The following is a 19219-nucleotide window of genomic DNA, read 5'->3' as shown; positions in this document are numbered from 1 at the left end:
TGCCCCAGAAGCCGCTTCTCTGCAGTGACTTCCTGTTCCCACATAGGTGGGATCTGCACAGAGAAGGCTTCCAGAACATGCCAGCAGCAGCAAGTTCACCCCTTTGCTGCTGCTGGCTGCCCAATTATTGAATTACAGCAGATGAGGAGTAGGTAGGTGGGGGAGTCGGGAGAACCAGCTAAACCTGGGCAGGCTCTCACATTTAAAAAAAAAAAACCAAAACAACATGTCTGGATATCTGAACAGTCCTCTAAAAAGAGGACATGTTTGGGTTTTCCCCAATTTATGATAATCTCCTTAAATTGTACTGTAAGTCACCTTGAACCTATTTAGGCATAGTGCAACTCATAAATCCCAGATTAGATTAGATTAGATTATGTCAGAGGATCCATTGTAAGCAATCTACTATTAGACCTGTTTTAAAGTGCAAAAATCTGGAAACAAATGCTTTAAAAAATTTTCATCCTATTTCTATTGTTCCATTCCTTGGAAAGGTATTAGAAAAGATTGCTATTTCTTAGTTAGACAATTTTGTTTGTGAAATTGATTGCTTAGATTCCAATCAATTTGGTTTCCGGAAGGATCATAGTGTAGAATTACTTTTGATCTCCTTGATTGATACCTTGCATTTAGGGATGGATCAACACAAGACATTCTGTCTTGTGTCTTTAGATATATCTAGAACATTTGATTCAGTTGATCTACACAAACTGTTGTGTAGATTGTATAACCTTGGTATGAATAATGCTGTTTTCAATTGGTTTAAAACTTATTTATTAGGACGTTCCTTTCAAATAAGGAATGAATCTAAGATTTCAGGAGTATATTCGGCTAGGACAGGAGTGCCACAGGGTTTAGCGCTCTCTGCACTATTATTTAACTTCTATATGACTGCTATAGGTATCTATTCGAGTCCATGGGAGTTTAATATCAAATATATGCAGACGATATTATTTTCTTCTTCCCAATAGGAGATGGGGATAATAATGTTGAACAATTATTGTCTCTATACATGTGTAAAATTGAGGCGTGGATGGCAGAACAAGGTCTGAAATTAAATGTAGATAAAACTGAACTAATGTTTGTAGGAAAGTCAGACTATCAGTGGCCTACAGAGGTGAAAGTTATCGATGATGTTCTTTTGGTACATGAGTCTGAGTATTTTGGGCGTAAGACTCGATTCTGGCCTGACAATGAAGCTGCAAGAAACAAAGACCATTCAGGCATGCTTTTCCCAAATGCATTTGTTATACCAATTGAAACCAATGCTTGCACCTTATGATTTTTGAACTGTTGTCCAGGCCATGGTCTTGTCGAGGCTTGATTACTGCAATGCCCTGTACCTTGGGATAACAAAGGCAAGATTCAGAGCATTGTAGGTTATACAAAATGCAGCAGCACGTCTGATAATGGGTTTGTCCAAATATGACCATATCTCACCATATCTTAAAAAATTGCATTGACTTCCAGTCGCCTTCAGAATCCAGTATAAAGCAGTGATGATTTGCCATCAACTTAAGTATGGAAACATCCTAGAATTGCTTAAAAACAATATACTCAGTTACATACCAAAAAGATCTTTGTGTTCTGAGAATTTAGCGCTACTGAAGACGTCTTTGAACCCAAGACTTGTGGAGACCAGTAAAATGACCTTCTGCTGCGCAGGAGTTAAGTTATGGAACTCCTTGGTGGGTCAGATATACAATTGCTGTGCAAAGGGTAGCTTTAGAAAATTACTAAAGATGCAGCTATTTGTTGATTCCTTCTTTTAGGTATTTTTGACAAAGTTGATGAACTATCCATGATCTTTTTATCCACATTATGGTATCTTCTTGAAGGTTGTTTTAATGTTTATTTTATTATATGTTTTTAAACTATGTATTTGTTTTTATTATGTGTTCATTTTAAATACTGTGGGGCTCATAATCAAAAGAGAAAAACATCCAAAAACCGGCCTAAGTCGGCACTTGGACGATCATAAACGAAAGACGTCCAAGTGCTGATAATCGAAATGGGTTTTGGATGTATTTACAAATGACCTAGGCCTTCATAGTGCTGCTGAATGACCATAGCTAAATGGGGCGTGTCAGGAGGAGTGTCGAGGGCGGGATTTGGGTAGGACATGGGCAGGCTTAGACTTAGTTGTACTGCATGTATAACCGAAAGTTATACAGCACAGGATCGACAGAACTTGGACGTTGTGACTTAGACCATTTAAAACATGGTCTAAGTCACAAAAACCCACCTAAAGTCACCAGATAAGCACTGCAAACACATAATACAAACCCCCATACACTACCCCAGTGATCACTGACCCCCCCTTCAACCCCATAAAAATTGTAATCACACCTTTAAAATTCAGCCTCCAGACCATCACCTGGCAGCCTGGCATAGGAAAGCCTAGTCGTCCTGCATCTTAAGCCGTCTTGGGGGTGGGTTAGGGACCCATGGAGAGGAGTCCCCATGCTCATAAGCCCCTGTAATCCCTGCATTGATACTGAACATGTGCACTCCCCTATACACCCCCAAAACCCTTTTGTACTGGCATATAAGTGGTTCCTGCAGCCATAAGTGCTATTAGGGTGGTAGATAAGTGTGTCTAGGGGATTCTGGAGGTGGTTTTGGGGGGTCTCACCATGACCTATATGGGAGCTGTAGTGAGATGATAACATGGCACCCTTTTTGTGAAGTTCACAGCAGTGCCCTGTAAGGTACCCCACTATTTGGGTGCCATGTCTGGGTGTTCAGTTCATCACTTTGCAGACCCCTCCCACGTCCAACAGGGCTTGTTCTAGGCATTCTTGACTTGAACGAGAATGTGGTATAAAGATGGATGATTTAGCAACTTGGACGATCAGATCAGCAGGACGTATACTTAGATGATTTTTGAAAGGGAAATAATTTGGACATATTTTTCAAAAATGTGTCCTAAGCTGTTTTTTACTTTGGACGATTTGCGACTTAGACGAAAACGGATTTAGATGTTCCTTTCGATTATGCCCCTCTAAGTATATAAATTTTGTAAACCGTTTAGTTTTAAAAGGTATATAAATTTTAAAAATACATAAAAATAGTCAAATGGGTTGCAGTGACAATTGTACAGTACAGTTTAACTTTCTAAATTAACACTTGCATATCCAGAATTTACATTCATATCCTAAATTAACATTCACAGATGACATGATTTGATCATTCTAGAATCTAGATTAACATTACAGTTACATAATAATTAGTTGATAGGTGCCTTTGGGGTCCTTAAACACAAGGTAGGTACAAAGGTAGTACGCCAACTGTTGGAGGCATGTCCAGCATTCCCTCTGCAGTCAGTGCACAGACAAGTTCCTAACTGCATGCTTATGTCATGTATGATTAGCGTGGATGCATCTACTTACACTTTTTGAGATGGTATTAAGGTCCAGATTCTATAAATGTTGCTCAAAATTAAGTGCTGGAAAAACTGAGCACCATTCTATACAGGGCATGTGCCCTATATAGAACACTGCTTAAGTGCAGCTCTTGCGCTTACTTTGGGTGGCAAACTTATGCCATTTTTCTATAACAACCTGCACAAATTTCTGGAGCACTTCTGACACACCCATGCCCATGCACCCTTTTGAGATACACGCTAAGGGAGTTAGGTGCATTGCCTTATAGAATAGCTTATTAAGCAATTAATTTGCACACACATCTCGGGTATGCGCACAAATTTAGGCAAATAAATCTGGGCACCATATATAGAATCCTCGGGTAAGTGCACCTCCACTAACTATATATTTGAAAGTCACCACATACTAATTAAGATGCATTCAGTGGTGTAGTAAGGGCATTGCCTTGGGTGCTATGTTTGCAGGGAGCACCAGCACTGGTTCCTCTCCTCCTCTCTTCCCCCCTCGTACCCCTTTAAATGTTTGCCAGTAAGAGCAGTATCTTCCACTAGCTATTTGCACTGGCCCCAGCTTTCTTCTGATGTCACTTCTAGGTCTTGGGACCAGGATATGACATCAGAGGGGAGCCGAGGCTGGTGTAAGCAGCAGGTGGATGATTCTGCTCACACCAGTGAATGTGTCAAGAGGCATGCAGAGGGCAGGGGTGCCCAAGCATCGGGGAAAGTGGGGGGCGCATGGTGCAGTGGGGAAGAATGAGGGGGCACATGGCATGGCGATGTGGGCACCACCACCCCAGGTGCCAACCTCCCTCACTAAGGCACTGCATGTATTAACTGTAAAGTACAGTCCATGCCCAGTCATCCCCCCCCCCCCCGGTCCCATCCCATGCTAAGCAGTTACCACACTGGCAGTTTTACTACATGGCAGCCATTAGAGTAAGCTAAAGTCTATGTAAACTGCTTAGCATATTTTAGTAATAGTTATGACAGAATGAATATACCTTACACAGTAAAACGTACTTGTATAAAACATACAAAATAACACCCAAGATCAATGATATGGCAAACAATGCAATCCATCAGTCTCAAAGGCAATATACTTATAAGTTTGACCAGGAGTTTTGTCTGTCTCCTAAACTTTGAAAGGTCCCTAGGGCTCAAAAGGTCTGGGGGTCAGCTATTAAAAATCACCAACTAAGGCATTAAGATAAAAACCTGTTGTTCTGAAATGACCTTTAGAAGCCAATAGTTTAGCAGGCTTATGAAATTGTCTACTCAAACTGCAGCCAGGGCCACAAATCAACACTCAGGAATTACTTTTAGCCCAAGAGCTGGGAGGTTTTATTTTTGTTTAGTTAAAGAGGGCTAAAAGCAGTGATCCGTAGACTCTCTCTAGGATACACATCACGATAAAATAATAGCAGCTGTGCAAGAGCGTGGAAGAGGACTGCTAGAAATCCTGAGTCCAAGATTCTGACTGTAATCTTTGAAACTGTGATTTACAGGGGCTTACAACCTGTAAATTTATGTCAACTGTTGTTGTAGCAGTACTTCTCAACCCTGGGGCATTCCAGCCAGTCAGGTTTTCAGGAAAAGCCAGAATAAATAGCCATGAGATAGATTTGCATACCAAGGAAGTAGTACAGGCTAGAGAATGACATGGTGACAAAATTCATCACCGTTCCTGTCCCCGTGGATAACTGCGGGAAACCATCTTCATGTCATTCTTTAAGGAAAGAGGGAAGAATCAGAGTATGAATGGCCACAACCATTGACCCGCAAGCTTTGCTTTGAATAATGCTGGTGTAGAAGGACAGAGGATGAAATAGACACTAGACAATGACAGGGGTTTATTTTCCGCGGTTATCCGCGGGGACGGGAACGGTGATGAATTTTGTCACCGTGTCATTCTCTAGTACAGGCAAATCTATCTCATGCATATTCATTGCGGATATCCTGAAAGCCCAACTGGCTGGGTGTGACCCGAAGAATGGGTTGAGAACCACTGCATCATCATATATAATAAAATGCCAGAGCGCGCATGCGCTCTCGAAAATTCGTGCGGTGTGGCGCCGTGAGGTGTTCTTCTGTGGCAACATTCTAACCTCACGGCGCATGTGGGGACTGAAGGCACGCGACTGTGCTCTCTCCCTGTCCTCGGCGCGTCACCGCCCGCCCTCACTCACTGCTGCCTCTCACTCGCTGCCTGCCCGCGTCCTCGCCGTGTCACCTCACTCGCCGCCGCTGATCCTCTTCAGAGCAGCCTGCGATCGTGGCCGGCTTTAAAGAACCTCGCAGGCCGCTCTCCAAGCTCAGTAGCATGCTCCCTCTGACGCACGGGATCGCGTCAGAGGGAACGTGCTACCGAGTTGAAGAGCAGCCTGCGAGGTTCGCTAAAGCCGGCCACCACGATCGCAGGCTGCTTTGAAGAGGAGCAGGCCAGAAGACGCCGGGATGGAGAGGAGGGTAAGAAGGAGATCAATACCAGGAGCCATGGGGAGAAGGAAAGGGAAAGGGGGCTGCTTTGGGGGGGAGGTGTGCTGGGGACAGCTTTTCTCTGGGAGGAGACAGAAGGGGCCATGGAGAGATAGGGAGAGGGAAAGGGGGCTACTTTGGGGGGGAGGTGTGCTGGGGACAGCTTTGCTCTGGGAGGAGACAGAAGGGGCCATGGAGAGATAGGGAGAGGGAAAGGGGGCTACTTTGGGGGGAGGTGTGCTGGGGACAGACAGCTTTGCTCTGGGGGGGGAGACAGAAGGGGCCATGGAGAGACAGTGAGAGGGAAAGGGGGCTGCTTTGGGGGGTTGGGGTGTGCTGGGGGTAGACAGAAGGGGCCATGGAGAGATAGGGAGAGGTGTGCTGGGGACAAACAGCTTTGCACGGGGGGGGGGGGGGGAAGACAGAAGAGGGCCATGGAGAGACAGTTAGGGACGCGGTGGTCCATCAGGTCCAGGACCTGTATACTAGCCCTCAATCTATATCCTTCTATCCCCTTTTCCTTCAGAAAATTGTCCAATCCCTTCTTGAACTCCAATACCATCTGCTCACATGGCGGCCTAAGTACTCTTGCTGAGTACTTAGGCTTACGGCATTGGCAACTCCCAGTAAAACAGAAAGCCCCATATAATCACTCCAGATGATGGTGTTTCAAAATTTAACCCCCCCCCAGCACAAACAGCCTTAAGAATAGGGACAAGGTTGACTTTAATGTATATGATCCCACTCAGCCCATGTTTCGGCATGAAGTCTGCATCAACGATCTGTGCAATACACTGCCCCTTCTTGCCTCAAGGAGTTAAAAGTTAGCAAAGTCTCACACAACTGATCATTGTCAATCAATCGTCACAAAATAAAATTATAATGCTCACAGCATCTTTTTGGTGCTCCAGAGACAATTAAAGAGTCATGGGACAGGAGACAATGTTGTGTTGTGGGTTTTTTTCACTAGAGGAGGGTAAATAGTGGAATGCTGCAGGGATCTGTATTGGGACTGGTGCAATTAAACATACTGTAATCTGCGTGTCATCGCAGATCGTAATTAACTGATGTAAACCGCCTAGAACTCGCTGGGTATGGCGGTATATAAGAATAAAATTATTATTATTATTATTATTTATAAATGATCTGGAAATTGGAACAATGGGTGAGGTGATTAAATTTGCAGATGAAACTAAACTGTTCAAAGTTGTTAAAACACATTCAGACTGTTAGAAAATGTGCAAGAAGACCTTAGGAAATTGGAAAACTGGGCATCCAAATGGCAGACAAAATTTATCATTTATATGTTTATTGAATTTCAAAATATAAGCAAGCAAATCTTACTTGAATACAAATTTAGAAATCAAACACCCACTTAAAATGTGGCACAAAAATATACTAAGTAATTATATAATTGATTATTTAGTCTACTAATTTGATGATCCAAGAATAAGAAAAATAAAATAAAATAAATGAGAAGAATTATACATTAACCAAAAGGACAGCTTTGAAGAACAAAATCCAGCAGTTGGTTCATTAAACTGTGGGTGATGCTACTGGACCAATCATCACTTTAGCCACAATAAATTCCAAAAATTGTTTTGGTTCAAAAAAAAAGAAAAAAAATTTTCCTTCTAGTGAGAGACAGCATTTTGCAGGAAATTTCAATACAAAGGATGCTCCCGAAGCTTGAACCCTTGGTCTATATGCCAAGAAGTCCTTTAATCTCTTTTGTGCCACTTGAGATATGTCAGGAAACAAACATACCGTCAAACCAAAAAATTTATCATTGATATGTCTTAAATATGTCAGAAGAATTAAATCTTTATCAAACTCCAGGGCAAACGTTACTATGAGAGTATTCTTTCAGTTATTACTTCCAGTGAATTCTCCAGAAAGTTAGTCAAGTTCAGTTCACCACCTTCTACTCCCACTACTCCAGTGGGAGTGAATTATCTTGTTTCCTCCCCAGAGAAATATACTGAGCTCTAATTATTAGTGGTAGACTTTCCATTGGTATTAACAAAGTCTTTTTCAAATATCTCCAAACCATTTCAACAGCTGGTATTATTGTGGATTTAGGAAAATTTAACAGTCTCAGATTGTTCTTCCTCTGTTTATTCTCCATATACTCCAATTTTTTAAATAAAGGCTCTTTCTTTAACAATCTCCACTTCTAAAGTTTTAATTTGATTAATCTGTTCTTCATGTCTCTTTATACTCTCACCTTGTTTTTGCAACATTTCACCATGGATATTTACTTGGGAGTTGATAGAAGCACAATCAGATCTTACCATAGTTACTGCTTTTTTGAGATTGGAGTCCATGATTTCAATAGTTCTCCACAGTTCGTTCATATTGACAACAGCAGGTTTAACCAACTCTCCAAAATGTTTGTTCCCTCTCACGGAAGATAAGGTCTCTCCAGCCTCTGCAGTGAGTGACGATGTCAGGGCTCCAGCAGGATCCTTCTCAACCACAAACTCTCCTTCCACTGCTCCTCCAGAGCTTAACAACTGTCTTTCTTCTTGGGCAGACTGTATCTCCTCTCTCTCCACAGGGCTCTCTCTTCCGGGTTGGAGAGGAGCCTGCCCCTGGATTGGGCTAAGGGAAATCTGATCAAAACTAAGGCTCACCATGGAGTTTCATGTTCCTCCAAAGTCGGGAGTGTCTCCTTCACTTGGCGCATCATTCTCCCATTGATCACCATCTGCACCAGACTTCTGGAGCTCCTGGATATCGGAGGAATTAACCAGGCAGCTCCTTTCCACTTCCCCATATCAATGAAGTTGTCGAGCAACACACAAAAGGAAAAAAAACCTCCTCTGTCCAAAAGAAAGAAAAGTAAGACAAATCAGACGTAAAAGACCACCGTCAAGGGAGAGCTCTACATCAAGCTTCTGTCCTCGACGCCATCTTGGTGGCAGACAAAATTTAATGTTGACAAATGCAAAGTGATGTACATCAGGAAGAATAATCCAAATCATAGTTACCAGATGCTAGGGTCACCTTAGGGGTCAGCATCCAAGAAAAAGATCTAGATGTCATCATGGACAATATGCCGAAACCTTCTGCCCAGTGTGTGGCGGTGGCCATTAAAACAAACAAGATGCTAGGAATAATTAAAAAAGGGATGGTAAATAAGACTAAAAATATTAAAATGCCTTTGCATCACTCCTTGGTGCGACCTCACCTTGAGTATTATATTCAATTCTGGTCACTGTATCTCAAAAAAAACATAGCAGAATTACAAAATGTTCAAAGAAGAGCAAACAAAATGATAAAGGGGTTGGAACTTCTCTCATATGAAAGGGGTGAGGGAAAGAGGTGGCAAGCTATGGGTAGAAATAATAAGAGGGAAATTGAGGACTAAATAGTAAAAAAGAATTTAGACAGAGGCAGAAAATAAATTGAGAAGGAAGACCATGGAAGAACAGGAGGAAGGGAGCAGAGAGAGAGATGCCAGAGCAAAGGAAAGGGAGGTGACAGAGAGAGAGAGAGAGAGAGAGATATGCTAAAATCTGTTGGGAGGGAGAGATGGAAGGGAAAGACAAATGCAACACCATGGGGGGGGGGGGAACGGAGAGAGGTACATGGATGCCACACCAATGGGGGGAAGAGAGAGATGGAAGGGAGAGGCGGACAGTTTCTGGAAGAGGCATAGAAAGAGAGCAGATGCCATTTGGAAGAGGCAGAAAGAGGGCAGACAGTGGAAGGAAGGAAGAGAATGATGAGAATATGAGGAAAGCAGAAATCAGACAACAAAGGTAGAAAAAAATTTCTATTTGTTTTATTTGCTTTAGGATAAAGTATTATTGTAGCTGTGTTGATAATTGTTTATTAGAAAATGGAAATAAGGTAATCCTGTTTATTGGACTAATTTTAATACATTTTTTACTAATTCAGAGACCATAACTCCTTTCCTGAAGAAAAAGGTTTTAACTTCTGAAAGCTAATTGCAAAATGTATTAATCCAATAAAATGACAGGCACTAAATTTTCTTTCTGCTATGCCCCATGCCTCCTACCCAAATGCAAAATATAAATTGATGTACTTCCCAAAGCCCTGCCAGCTGAAGATCTCTTCCTCTAGGAAGGGGGGATTTGTTCAGAGATGCTTGGAGGTTGCATAGAAGAAAACAGTCTGATGATGTCATCAGGGACGTGTCAGAGTAAATCAGGGCAGTAAAAAGGCCCCGAAGCAGCGTGTGTAGAGTGCTGCACACGCTGCTGGAATCGGCAGGTTTGTCGGACCGCAGGAAGGGAAGGGTGGGGGGCGGCAAGGGACTAAGGGAGCAGGCAAGACCGAGGGAAAGGAAAGGGGGGTAAGGGAAACACTGCTGCTGCACAGGGAAGTGGTATGGAGTGGGAGGGAATGCTGCTGCTGCTGTGGCTGCTGCACAGGAAAGGGGGGGATCTAAATGCTGCTGTACAGGGAAGTAGTGGAGGGGAGAGAATGCTGCTGCACAGGGACATGGAGGGGGGGAGAATGCTGCTGTGGCTGCTGCACAGGGAAGGGGGGGGAGAGAGAGACAGATAGATAGAAAGAAAGCCAGACAGCGAGAGGAAGGGAGACAGAAAGAAAAGAAGAAAGGCACAGGGGCAGAGAGAGACACAGAAAGACAGACAGACAAAGGGGGCCAGGGAGAGAGACAGACAGAAAGAAAGTCAGTGGGAGGGAGAGAGACACAGAAAGAAAGACAGACAGATATATATTCTAGCACCCGTTAATATAACGGGCTAAAATACTAGTATTCCTATATATTCCATGTCGGGTCCTGTCCATGCTTTGGCACTGAATATCTGGTGTTTTGTTTTTTTTTTTAGCTGGCCGAGTAAATATTTGTCCTTTGACTGCAAAAGCCAAATAACTTAAAGAGAGGACTGTTATTGATGCAGCCTAATTTAAGCAGTTTCCTTATGCCGCGAGAGGCTAAATACTGGCATTTAGCCCAAATCTTCCCCTGGAACGCCCATGAGTTAGCCACTTTTGAATTAGTCATGGCTATGCAGTCATTTTCAGCAAAGATAACCAGGTATGTGTTGCTGAAAATGAGCGTATAGCTGCGAACAAGCGATTTACCTGGTCAGCATCTGCTTTCAGCCAATTAAATCTTTTTTCAGTGGAGGTGTTTTGTCAGTGTTTATAAGGGTGCCTTCATTTAGTCATCCAATGCAGTACAGGAAGCGCCTATTCCAGAAGTTCCTAAACCTGTCCTGGGGGCCCCCCAGCCAGTTGGGTTTTCAAGATATCCCTAATAAATATGCAAATTTGCACTTGCTCTGAAACTGTACATGTTGCATTTAGTTGTTTTTTTTTATAAAATGTGTAAGGTCTCTACTGAAAAATGTATTTATAAATCAGTCAAAAAATGCACACAAACATCCCAACTGTGCTCAACTATGCTCCCAGGAATATCTGTGTAGATGGTAAAAGCAGGGCAGGATTAACCAATAGGCTAAGTAGGCACGTGCCTAGGGCCCAAAATGGTCAGGGGGGCCCGATGAAGGAGGGCATCAACATTGTTTTTTCCAAACGGCGATGGGCCCCTCCAGCATCGATCGGCAATGCAGGCTCTCCCCGATCGGCAATGCGGGCCCCCCCTCCCCATCAACGGAAAGTAAGACAAGCAAGCAACACGGGTAAGAAAGGCAACGGGAACTGTAATTTTTCAAGCGGTGCTGCTTGCCCAAAGCTTCCCTCTGATGCAGCTTCCTGTTTCCGCCTGGTCGCATGGTGGGGTGGGGCGGGGCAGGGGGCCCAGTGTACTTGTGTGCCTAGGGGCCCTCGACAAATTAATCCTGCCCAGCATGCATACTTACACATCTGTATTCTTCTATTCGGTTTTATAATGCCTGTCTTCTGTGTAAAAAAACCTGATTTTTATGTAGAAATGCATCTTTGTATCTTCGTAAGTGAAACGCACATATGTACTTTCCACTATGTGAACCTTGCTGCATTTTCTACTTTAAAGGACATCATTTTTATTATATGATTTTAATGCATGAAAAGGGCTTTTACAAATATTCTTATTTATTTACATACCGCCTATTAATTGTCTAAAGCAGGGGTCCCCAAAGTCCCTCCTTGAGGGCCGCAATCCAGTCGGGTTTTCAGGATTTCCCCAATGAACATGCATGTATTCTATGTGCATGCACTGCTTTCAAAGCATATTCATCGGAGAAATCCTGAAAACCTGACTGGATTCGGCCCTCAAGGAGGGACTTTGGGGACCCCCTGGTCTAAGGGCTCCTTTTACTAAGGTGCGCTAGCGATTTTAGCATGCGCTGAAATGCCGTGCGTGCTAAACGCTAACGCCTCCATAGAGCTTGTGTTAGTATTTTTCATTTAGTGCTTGGTTTGCACTAGCGTACCTTAGCAAAAGAAGCCCTACGTGGTTTACAATCAGGTATTCAGTCATTTGTCCCTATCTGTCCCCGTGGGCTCACAATCTCTCTAATGTACCTGGGGCAATGGACTTGTCCAGGGTCACAAGGAGCAGCACAGGGTTTGAACCCACAACCTCAGGGTGCTCTATCCACTAAGCTACTCCTTCCTCCTAGGGTTCTGCTTATTAAAATGTGCTGTTTTGCAACCCATTTAGCTGTGTTCAGGGGTGAAGCCTTGATTTAAGCATGTACTTTATTATGGCTGCTCCCACCTGCCCCTAGTACTTTCTAGAGAAACACAATAGGCACCTGTTATGTTACCCTCCACAATAGAGAATGATACGGTGACAAAATTCATCACCGTTCCCGTCCCTGTGGATAACCGCGGGAAACCATCTTCATGTCATTCTTTAAGGAGAGAGGGAAGAATCAGAGTATGAATGGCCACAACCACTGACCCACAAGTTTTGCTTTGAATAATGCTGGTGTAGAAGGAATGAGGTTGAAATAGACACTAAAAAATGACATGGGATTATTTCCCACGGTTATCCGCGGGGACGGGAACGGTGATGAATTTTGTCACCGTGTCATTTTCTACTCCACAAGGGAAGATAGGAGAAAGTGTGGCCTGGCTATGTGAGTAATAGGTTAAAATGCAGGAGGTTGCGGTTAGTCCAGCAAACTTTGGGGAGGGGTTTCATTGAAACTGAAATATTTTATGTTTATTATTTTTACAGCATTTTGCTTCATTTGCTTCATTGGTGCTACTGTTCCTCATCCTTTCCTTTCCTAAAATCATACAGTTGCTGCTGTTGATTATTAACCTCAATATTGCACAGAGCCTCAGTTCAGTTCCTAGATCAGGTCCTCTGTACCCCAGGCCAGCTGGGGCCGAGGATGGTGCAGAGGTACCGTCCAAAGCTCCTGGGGAAAGAGAGTTTCAGTCACCGTCCAGCAATGCCATCCAGCATTAAAATTCAAGACGCATGATCTCTGGGCTGTATGCCAAGGACCATCATTGTAATGACTGGGATAACTCAGCAGGGAAGATACACAACAGAGCTGGATCCCAGTCCCAATTATGACGGATCTACTGCTCCCAAAGAAGAATTAGTATTATTATTTCAGATAGCCACAAGGTGGAATATCAGAAAGGATGATCTAGAAAGGGGCCCACTCACCTTCTCACCAGGCTGCCCCTTTTGTCCCTGAGTCAGCAACATCAGTCGTAGCCATGTGTAAAAGGTAAGGGAGTAAAAGAGGATGGAGCAAGAGAAAGAAACAGAAACACAGGAATCAGTGTTAATGATGGTACACTCATCCCGGGGTTAGTTATCAGAATTCATACAAGCATGGCACATTCATATTATCTGCAGGTCTCTCCTGCATCTGCATCTGTTTCCTCCTGCAATTTCCTATAAAAGAATCAATTTTCGCTTCCAGACAGATTTGTTAGGGCTGGCTGCCCGGTGGTATAAATTAATTTCTGAATTCTTGAATAAAAAAAAAACATAAAACCTTTTTAGATTTAAAGAATCTTGCTACCCGGAATGTTTAAGAGTAGGAAGAAAAGAGGAGGTTAAAGACTGTTAAGCCTTTCAAGAATATAGTTATTACTTATGTTTGTTATCTCTTCAATATATTCATAAAACTCCTCTCCCCCCTGAGTTAGTGGTCTAAGAAAGAATGAATTTTTCTTGATAGCAGTAATTGCGAGTTTACTTAATTTGTTTCTTTTCTGCTTTACTTGTACAAGAGGAATATTCTTGTGAATTATGTTAAATTTCAATAAATAAATAAAAAAAATATAAAAAAAACAACATAAAAAATAGTCTTAGGGACATTTGGAGCATCGAGATATTGCAATATATTTCTGCATCTCGATGGCCACGAATTTGGACTTGGAGGATGAGATGTTCAGCGTCAGCATCTATGAGACAAACATGTTTTTTTCTGTTATATAGATCGTTTTGGACCCCTGTTAGGTTATATAAGTTAGACAGTTCTAAATCTAATAGATGCTGGCACTGTCATTTGGACATAAGGACACTGGATCATCTGTTGTTCTATTGTCTTTCGATACTTGGCTTCTGGAAGTCAATATAGAAACAGATTAACCTCATATTGGAATCAACAATCCCTTTGATGTATGAGGCAATCATATGTAGAACATTGCTGCATATCAAACCTCCCATGGATTGCTACAAAGGCAGGCTTTTCTTGATTATGACAGGGATAGGTATGCAAATGGTAACCCGCAATTGGAAAAATTGCGATCGCCTCAACTTTCCGTTTTGGTGGGCCAATTTATGTTTAGGGTACAAATACGAAAAGATGAATGCGGATATGTTGGGGCATGGCAAATTATTGAATTTGGTTTGGGGCCCGTTGACAACCTTTGTTAATTCAACATAGTTATCTTTGTTTATTTTTATACATATCCAGGGCGGGGATGGGAGGGTGGAGGGATATCTTTTTGGTTTATTTCTTGATTAAATTGTTGGATGGGAGGGGAGCGGAGGGGATGGGTTGGGGAGAATTTAAGTTCTTATTTTGTTATTAACGCTTATATAATTCATGGCACTTTGTATTAGTTTTGAAAATGAATAAAGATTTTTTTTTAAAAGAATCAATTTTCAAAATGCCGGAGTAGGTGTCAGTGTTTTAATGAAATTAGCCGTCAGCACATTGGACAGAGTCATTTCTAAATATAGCCAAGATATGTTTTGAATAAAAGAAGCATGTTAGACAAAATGTCAGCATGGTCTGCCAATAAAAAGGAAACAGATCAATAGCCCCTTCTTGTCTTTGTCAGTCACTGAAATATGCTTGAAAGTAGGAATCCAACCACCGGGACATGTCTAACAGGTCTGAAGAGTTTTGGCCCTGTTGCTCATTTTACTTCCACACATGGGTTATTAAAAGGTGTGTTTGTGCCTTGAAATGGATTGTTCTATTGCTAAAAGTCTGTGCTACCGTATATATAGAGTGTTGTCACTGTATGGCATAATTCTAAACCCTCTTCTGGGGCACATCTATATGATCTGGTTTTAAGAATAGCCCTGATGGATATGCATGAGGTACATTTGCATGCATTAAAAACCAGATGCATACATATACATATCTCATGCATATTCCTACTAGTCAAGTATGTCTCCCACAGAGGATTGGGAAACAGTGATTTATGGAGTACTACACAAGACAGGCATTTCTATTCTGAGTGTACCAAACAGTTCCACGCAGATCACAATAAAATTGAAAAAAATGCATCTTCCAGTTTTAGCTGAATGCCATCTAATTACTTTCAGCCCAAAATGTCATAAAAAAAATGGCGTCCCGTGCTGAACTTTTGAAACTGAAGCACCAGAGCTGTAAACACTAAGGCAAGGCGTTATATGAAAATGAAAATGGCAGGTGGGAGCTTAAACTCACCAGAGGCAGAATATTCGTAGTCTCATAGTTTATTTAAATTTTGATTAAACACTTATCCAAAAGGTACAAAGCGCTGTACAAAGTAATTAAAAAATAGCTGGGAGACGAACATTTTTAAATTATTAGACATACACAAATTAAACAAACATACTTATGACCTGAAAACAGTGGGAAAAGAAAGGGAAGAACTACAATTTCTTAGAAAGAATGCATTAAAGGGAAATACAATAGGAGAAGGGAAAAGTTAAAAACTGTAAAAGTAAATATGTGTGTAGAAAATCAGCTATAATCATCTTTAAAAAGCAAGCATTTTAGGCTGCTTTTGAATTTCTGCAAGTTTCGTTCAGCTCTAAGGTATAGAGGGAGAGAATTCCAAATTAAAGGGGCGGTGACTACCACTCTATACCGCATACATTTCCTGTCCCAAATGTTTAAATAAGTTGATCAAATATATAAATTCAGTACTGTACCACTGAATTCTTACAGCCTGATAAGCTGCCACTGACACTGCCATATATGCACAGGAGGTGAGGCTCTGTAATGAGGAAGCATAGGAAGAAGGTGATAGGGGACAGACTCAGGAGTAACCTAAGGAAATACTAGCAGAATCAAGAACTCCAAAGCTGGGGCTCAGCCCACCATACCTAATTCTCTGATGAATCAGCATTCATTTTCCAGATGGCAGTAAGGGGACAATTCTATAAAGGGGATGGGACTTCATATACCATTTTTTTTTGTTCTGTGTGGTTACACAATCCTAGCGGTTTACATATTTTAGATAGATTCTTATTTTGTATCTGGGGCAATGATGTGTTAAATGCCTTGCCCAGAGTCACAAGGAGCTGCAGTGGGAATTGAACTCAGTCCCAGCTAAAAAAAAGGGCATCAATCAACCTTTTAGGCACCAAGAACCATGGAAATGACTAGAATACGGGCATATATGCATAAGACCCCCAATTCTATAAATGTGAGCAAATTAATTTAATAATTAGTTAATTGTCATTAACAGCCACTTATGGCTATAATTGGTGCTAATTGGAAATGCAACTGCCCTTAGAGCCAGATTCACTAACCTGCCTGATTGGGCCCGATCCGAGCAGGTCCGACAAATTCTTCAACATCTAATATGCAGATGGGGGCGATCGTAGGAACGCCCCCATCTGCCAGCACGGATTGCAGGTCTGCGCATGCGTCTAGACCCGTCCAACCGCGACTTTTTTCTTTAAAACTAGTAGATTCACAGTGCGCTGACTCTCCTGCTTCTCCTGCTCTATCAAGCCCTTATTTCTCCTCCCTCGCCACAGACTGAACCAAACACCGCCACCTCCACTGACACCAACCCGCGTGGCTCCCAGAAAGCCGGTCCCGCTCTTGCCAGCTGCCACCCTCGCCTTGCTGCAGTAATGTGGAGCACGAGAGAAAAAGTTCCTCACGCTCGCAGCTGATTAAAAAAAAAAAAAAAAAAGAGCGAGGAACTAAACTAACCCTGTGTAGTTTCTGGGTTATTCTGCTGGACTGATAAGTGATACCAGGCAGCGAGGATACACAGGGCAGGAGGAGAAAGGAGGCGGTCTTATAATATGGAGGCATGTGCACAAGCTAAAGCGCGCGACAGACAGCATCCCGGAATTCTATCGGTCACTTTCGCCCAGTTTCGGCCAGTTACCAAGGCTAATAAAATGATAAATGGAGCCCGTGGTTTTAACCTGCTTAGAGCCCACGGGTTAACAGCATGGGCTTGCACTGCGGGGAAGGGTGGGAGAGTCGAGTCAGGCAGGAAATCATGGAAGTTCAGGGCAGGCAGGAGAAGAGCATCGGAAAGACGTTTTCGACTGGTCCCAAGCAGTCGCTTCTTCAGGTGATCGGCCAGCCCAGTCGGATGTGAAATTTGGTGTTGTGAATCACGTCCCAGCCTGCTTTGCACGGATTCAAAGCGGATCGCAGGAAAGGTAAGTGAATCAGGCTAGAGGGAAATTTGATAGTAAAGGGGTCGCAAACCAATCGATACGATTTGTGAATCTAGCCCTATGTGTTAAACTGCGCTTAATTGGATGGGAGTCACCTACCACTTTGAGGAAGGCACCTAGTCCAAGTCACCTACCAGAAAGTAGTCATGGTTAGGGCCAGACTGTGGGCATGTTTTGGACTTAGAAGCATTCTTTTAGGCCAAGAAAACCCTGGCATCAATATGGTGCGCCTAAGGTTAGCCCACTTTAGATGCCACTAGGTGCGATTCAATAAAGTGTGTCTAACTTTTATAAAATCACGCCTAAGTGCCACACCCTATTCGCTAAATTCATTGACTAAAACGGTCCCCTCCCCCACTAAGACCCCCCCTCATGGATGTTCTAAATCTTTCAGACACTCATTACCCTTAGATCTCCAATTAATATGTAAGTTTACCATTTAGACTATTGTACGACATCTAGACTCTTTGTTCGGTACTGTATTTAAACTTATTGTATAGTATTGTATTTAGACTCACTGTATTGTATTATATGCGGACTTATTGTATTGTATTAGTATTGTACTGTACTAAGACCTTGTTATTCGCTGAATGTCCAGCCTTCTTACAATGTAAACCGCCTAGAAGTCGCCTGACTATGGCGGTATAGAAAAATAAAGTTATTATTATTATTATTACTATGTTCTGGATTCCAGATTTGGTTAATCACTATGCCATCTTCTTATGTAATCCGCTTTGAACTGCAAGGTACAGGTGGAATAGAAGTCACTAATGTAATGTAATGTAGTGGTTAATTCAGTGGCTTGAGACCCAGGGAAACTGGGGTCAATGTTCATTGCACGTTCTTCTAAATAGGTACCTGTATAGAATATGTAAACCACTTTAATTATAGCCATAGAAGGGCTATAATCCCATCCCCTTCCCCTTTATAGAATGCACTTAAAGAGTATTAACAGCACTACCCACATGCAAACTTGCATATAAATCTAATACTAATGAGGTGATGTGCTAAAAAAGAGTGTTATATGGCTCATTACCTCTCAGCACAGCCAAATAATGCCCGTAACTTAAAATGCACAAAATGTTACACAAATACAGTAAAACCTTGGATCGCAAGTAACTTGGTGTGCGAGTGTTTTGCAGCAATACATTTTATTAAATTTTAACTCGATAAACAAGCATTGTCTTACATGCGTTACATCAACTGCACACAATATACGCGCAACGCAACGCTGATCGTGGCTGAACGTAATACAAGCTTCGTGCTCAATTTACTCGCAGTTCAAGCGCGCACTTCATACGCACTGCACAAGCATGCGCATCATAAGCGTTGCACAACTAGCCACATCATAACTGCAGAAGTGACTTAAGCGCAATGCAAGTGCGCATATCTTACGTGCAGTACTGTATTTTGGGTTCATAGTCAGTGGCGCGCAAGACACCAGCGCGCCGACAATCCAGCACTGACAATTTGGCGCAAGACAGAAGCGCGCAGGGGAAAAACTAATTTTTAAAGAGTTCCAATGGGGGGTTTGGGTGGGCCCCCCACACTTTATTGCATAGTGTTTGCGC

The 19219-nt window shown here is 42.5% G+C and overlaps 1 protein-coding gene across 12 annotated transcripts in view; it reads right to left on the bottom strand.

The window, feature by feature from the left end:
- COL13A1 (collagen type XIII alpha 1 chain) overlaps window positions 1-19219 on the bottom strand; it is a 646904-nt gene that overhangs the window by 426727 nt on the left and 200958 nt on the right. For 10 of the 12 annotated variants that reach the window (XM_033940521.1, XM_033940520.1, XM_033940522.1 and 7 more), the window contains one exon: window positions 13431-13457. The exons of the other annotated variants lie outside the window; for them this stretch is intronic. In XM_033940521.1, the coding sequence (XP_033796412.1) occupies window positions 13431-13457 (27 nt within the window). The remainder of the gene's footprint in view (window positions 1-13430; window positions 13458-19219) is intronic. 12 annotated transcript variants of the gene reach the window in all.

The sequence above is a fragment of the Geotrypetes seraphini genome, chromosome 4 (assembly GCF_902459505.1).
Source record: "Geotrypetes seraphini chromosome 4, aGeoSer1.1, whole genome shotgun sequence".
Taxonomy (NCBI): Eukaryota; Metazoa; Chordata; class Amphibia; order Gymnophiona; family Dermophiidae; genus Geotrypetes; species Geotrypetes seraphini.
The sequence above is the reverse complement of the archived record's forward strand: the minus strand, read 5'-3'. Positions and strand labels throughout refer to the sequence as shown.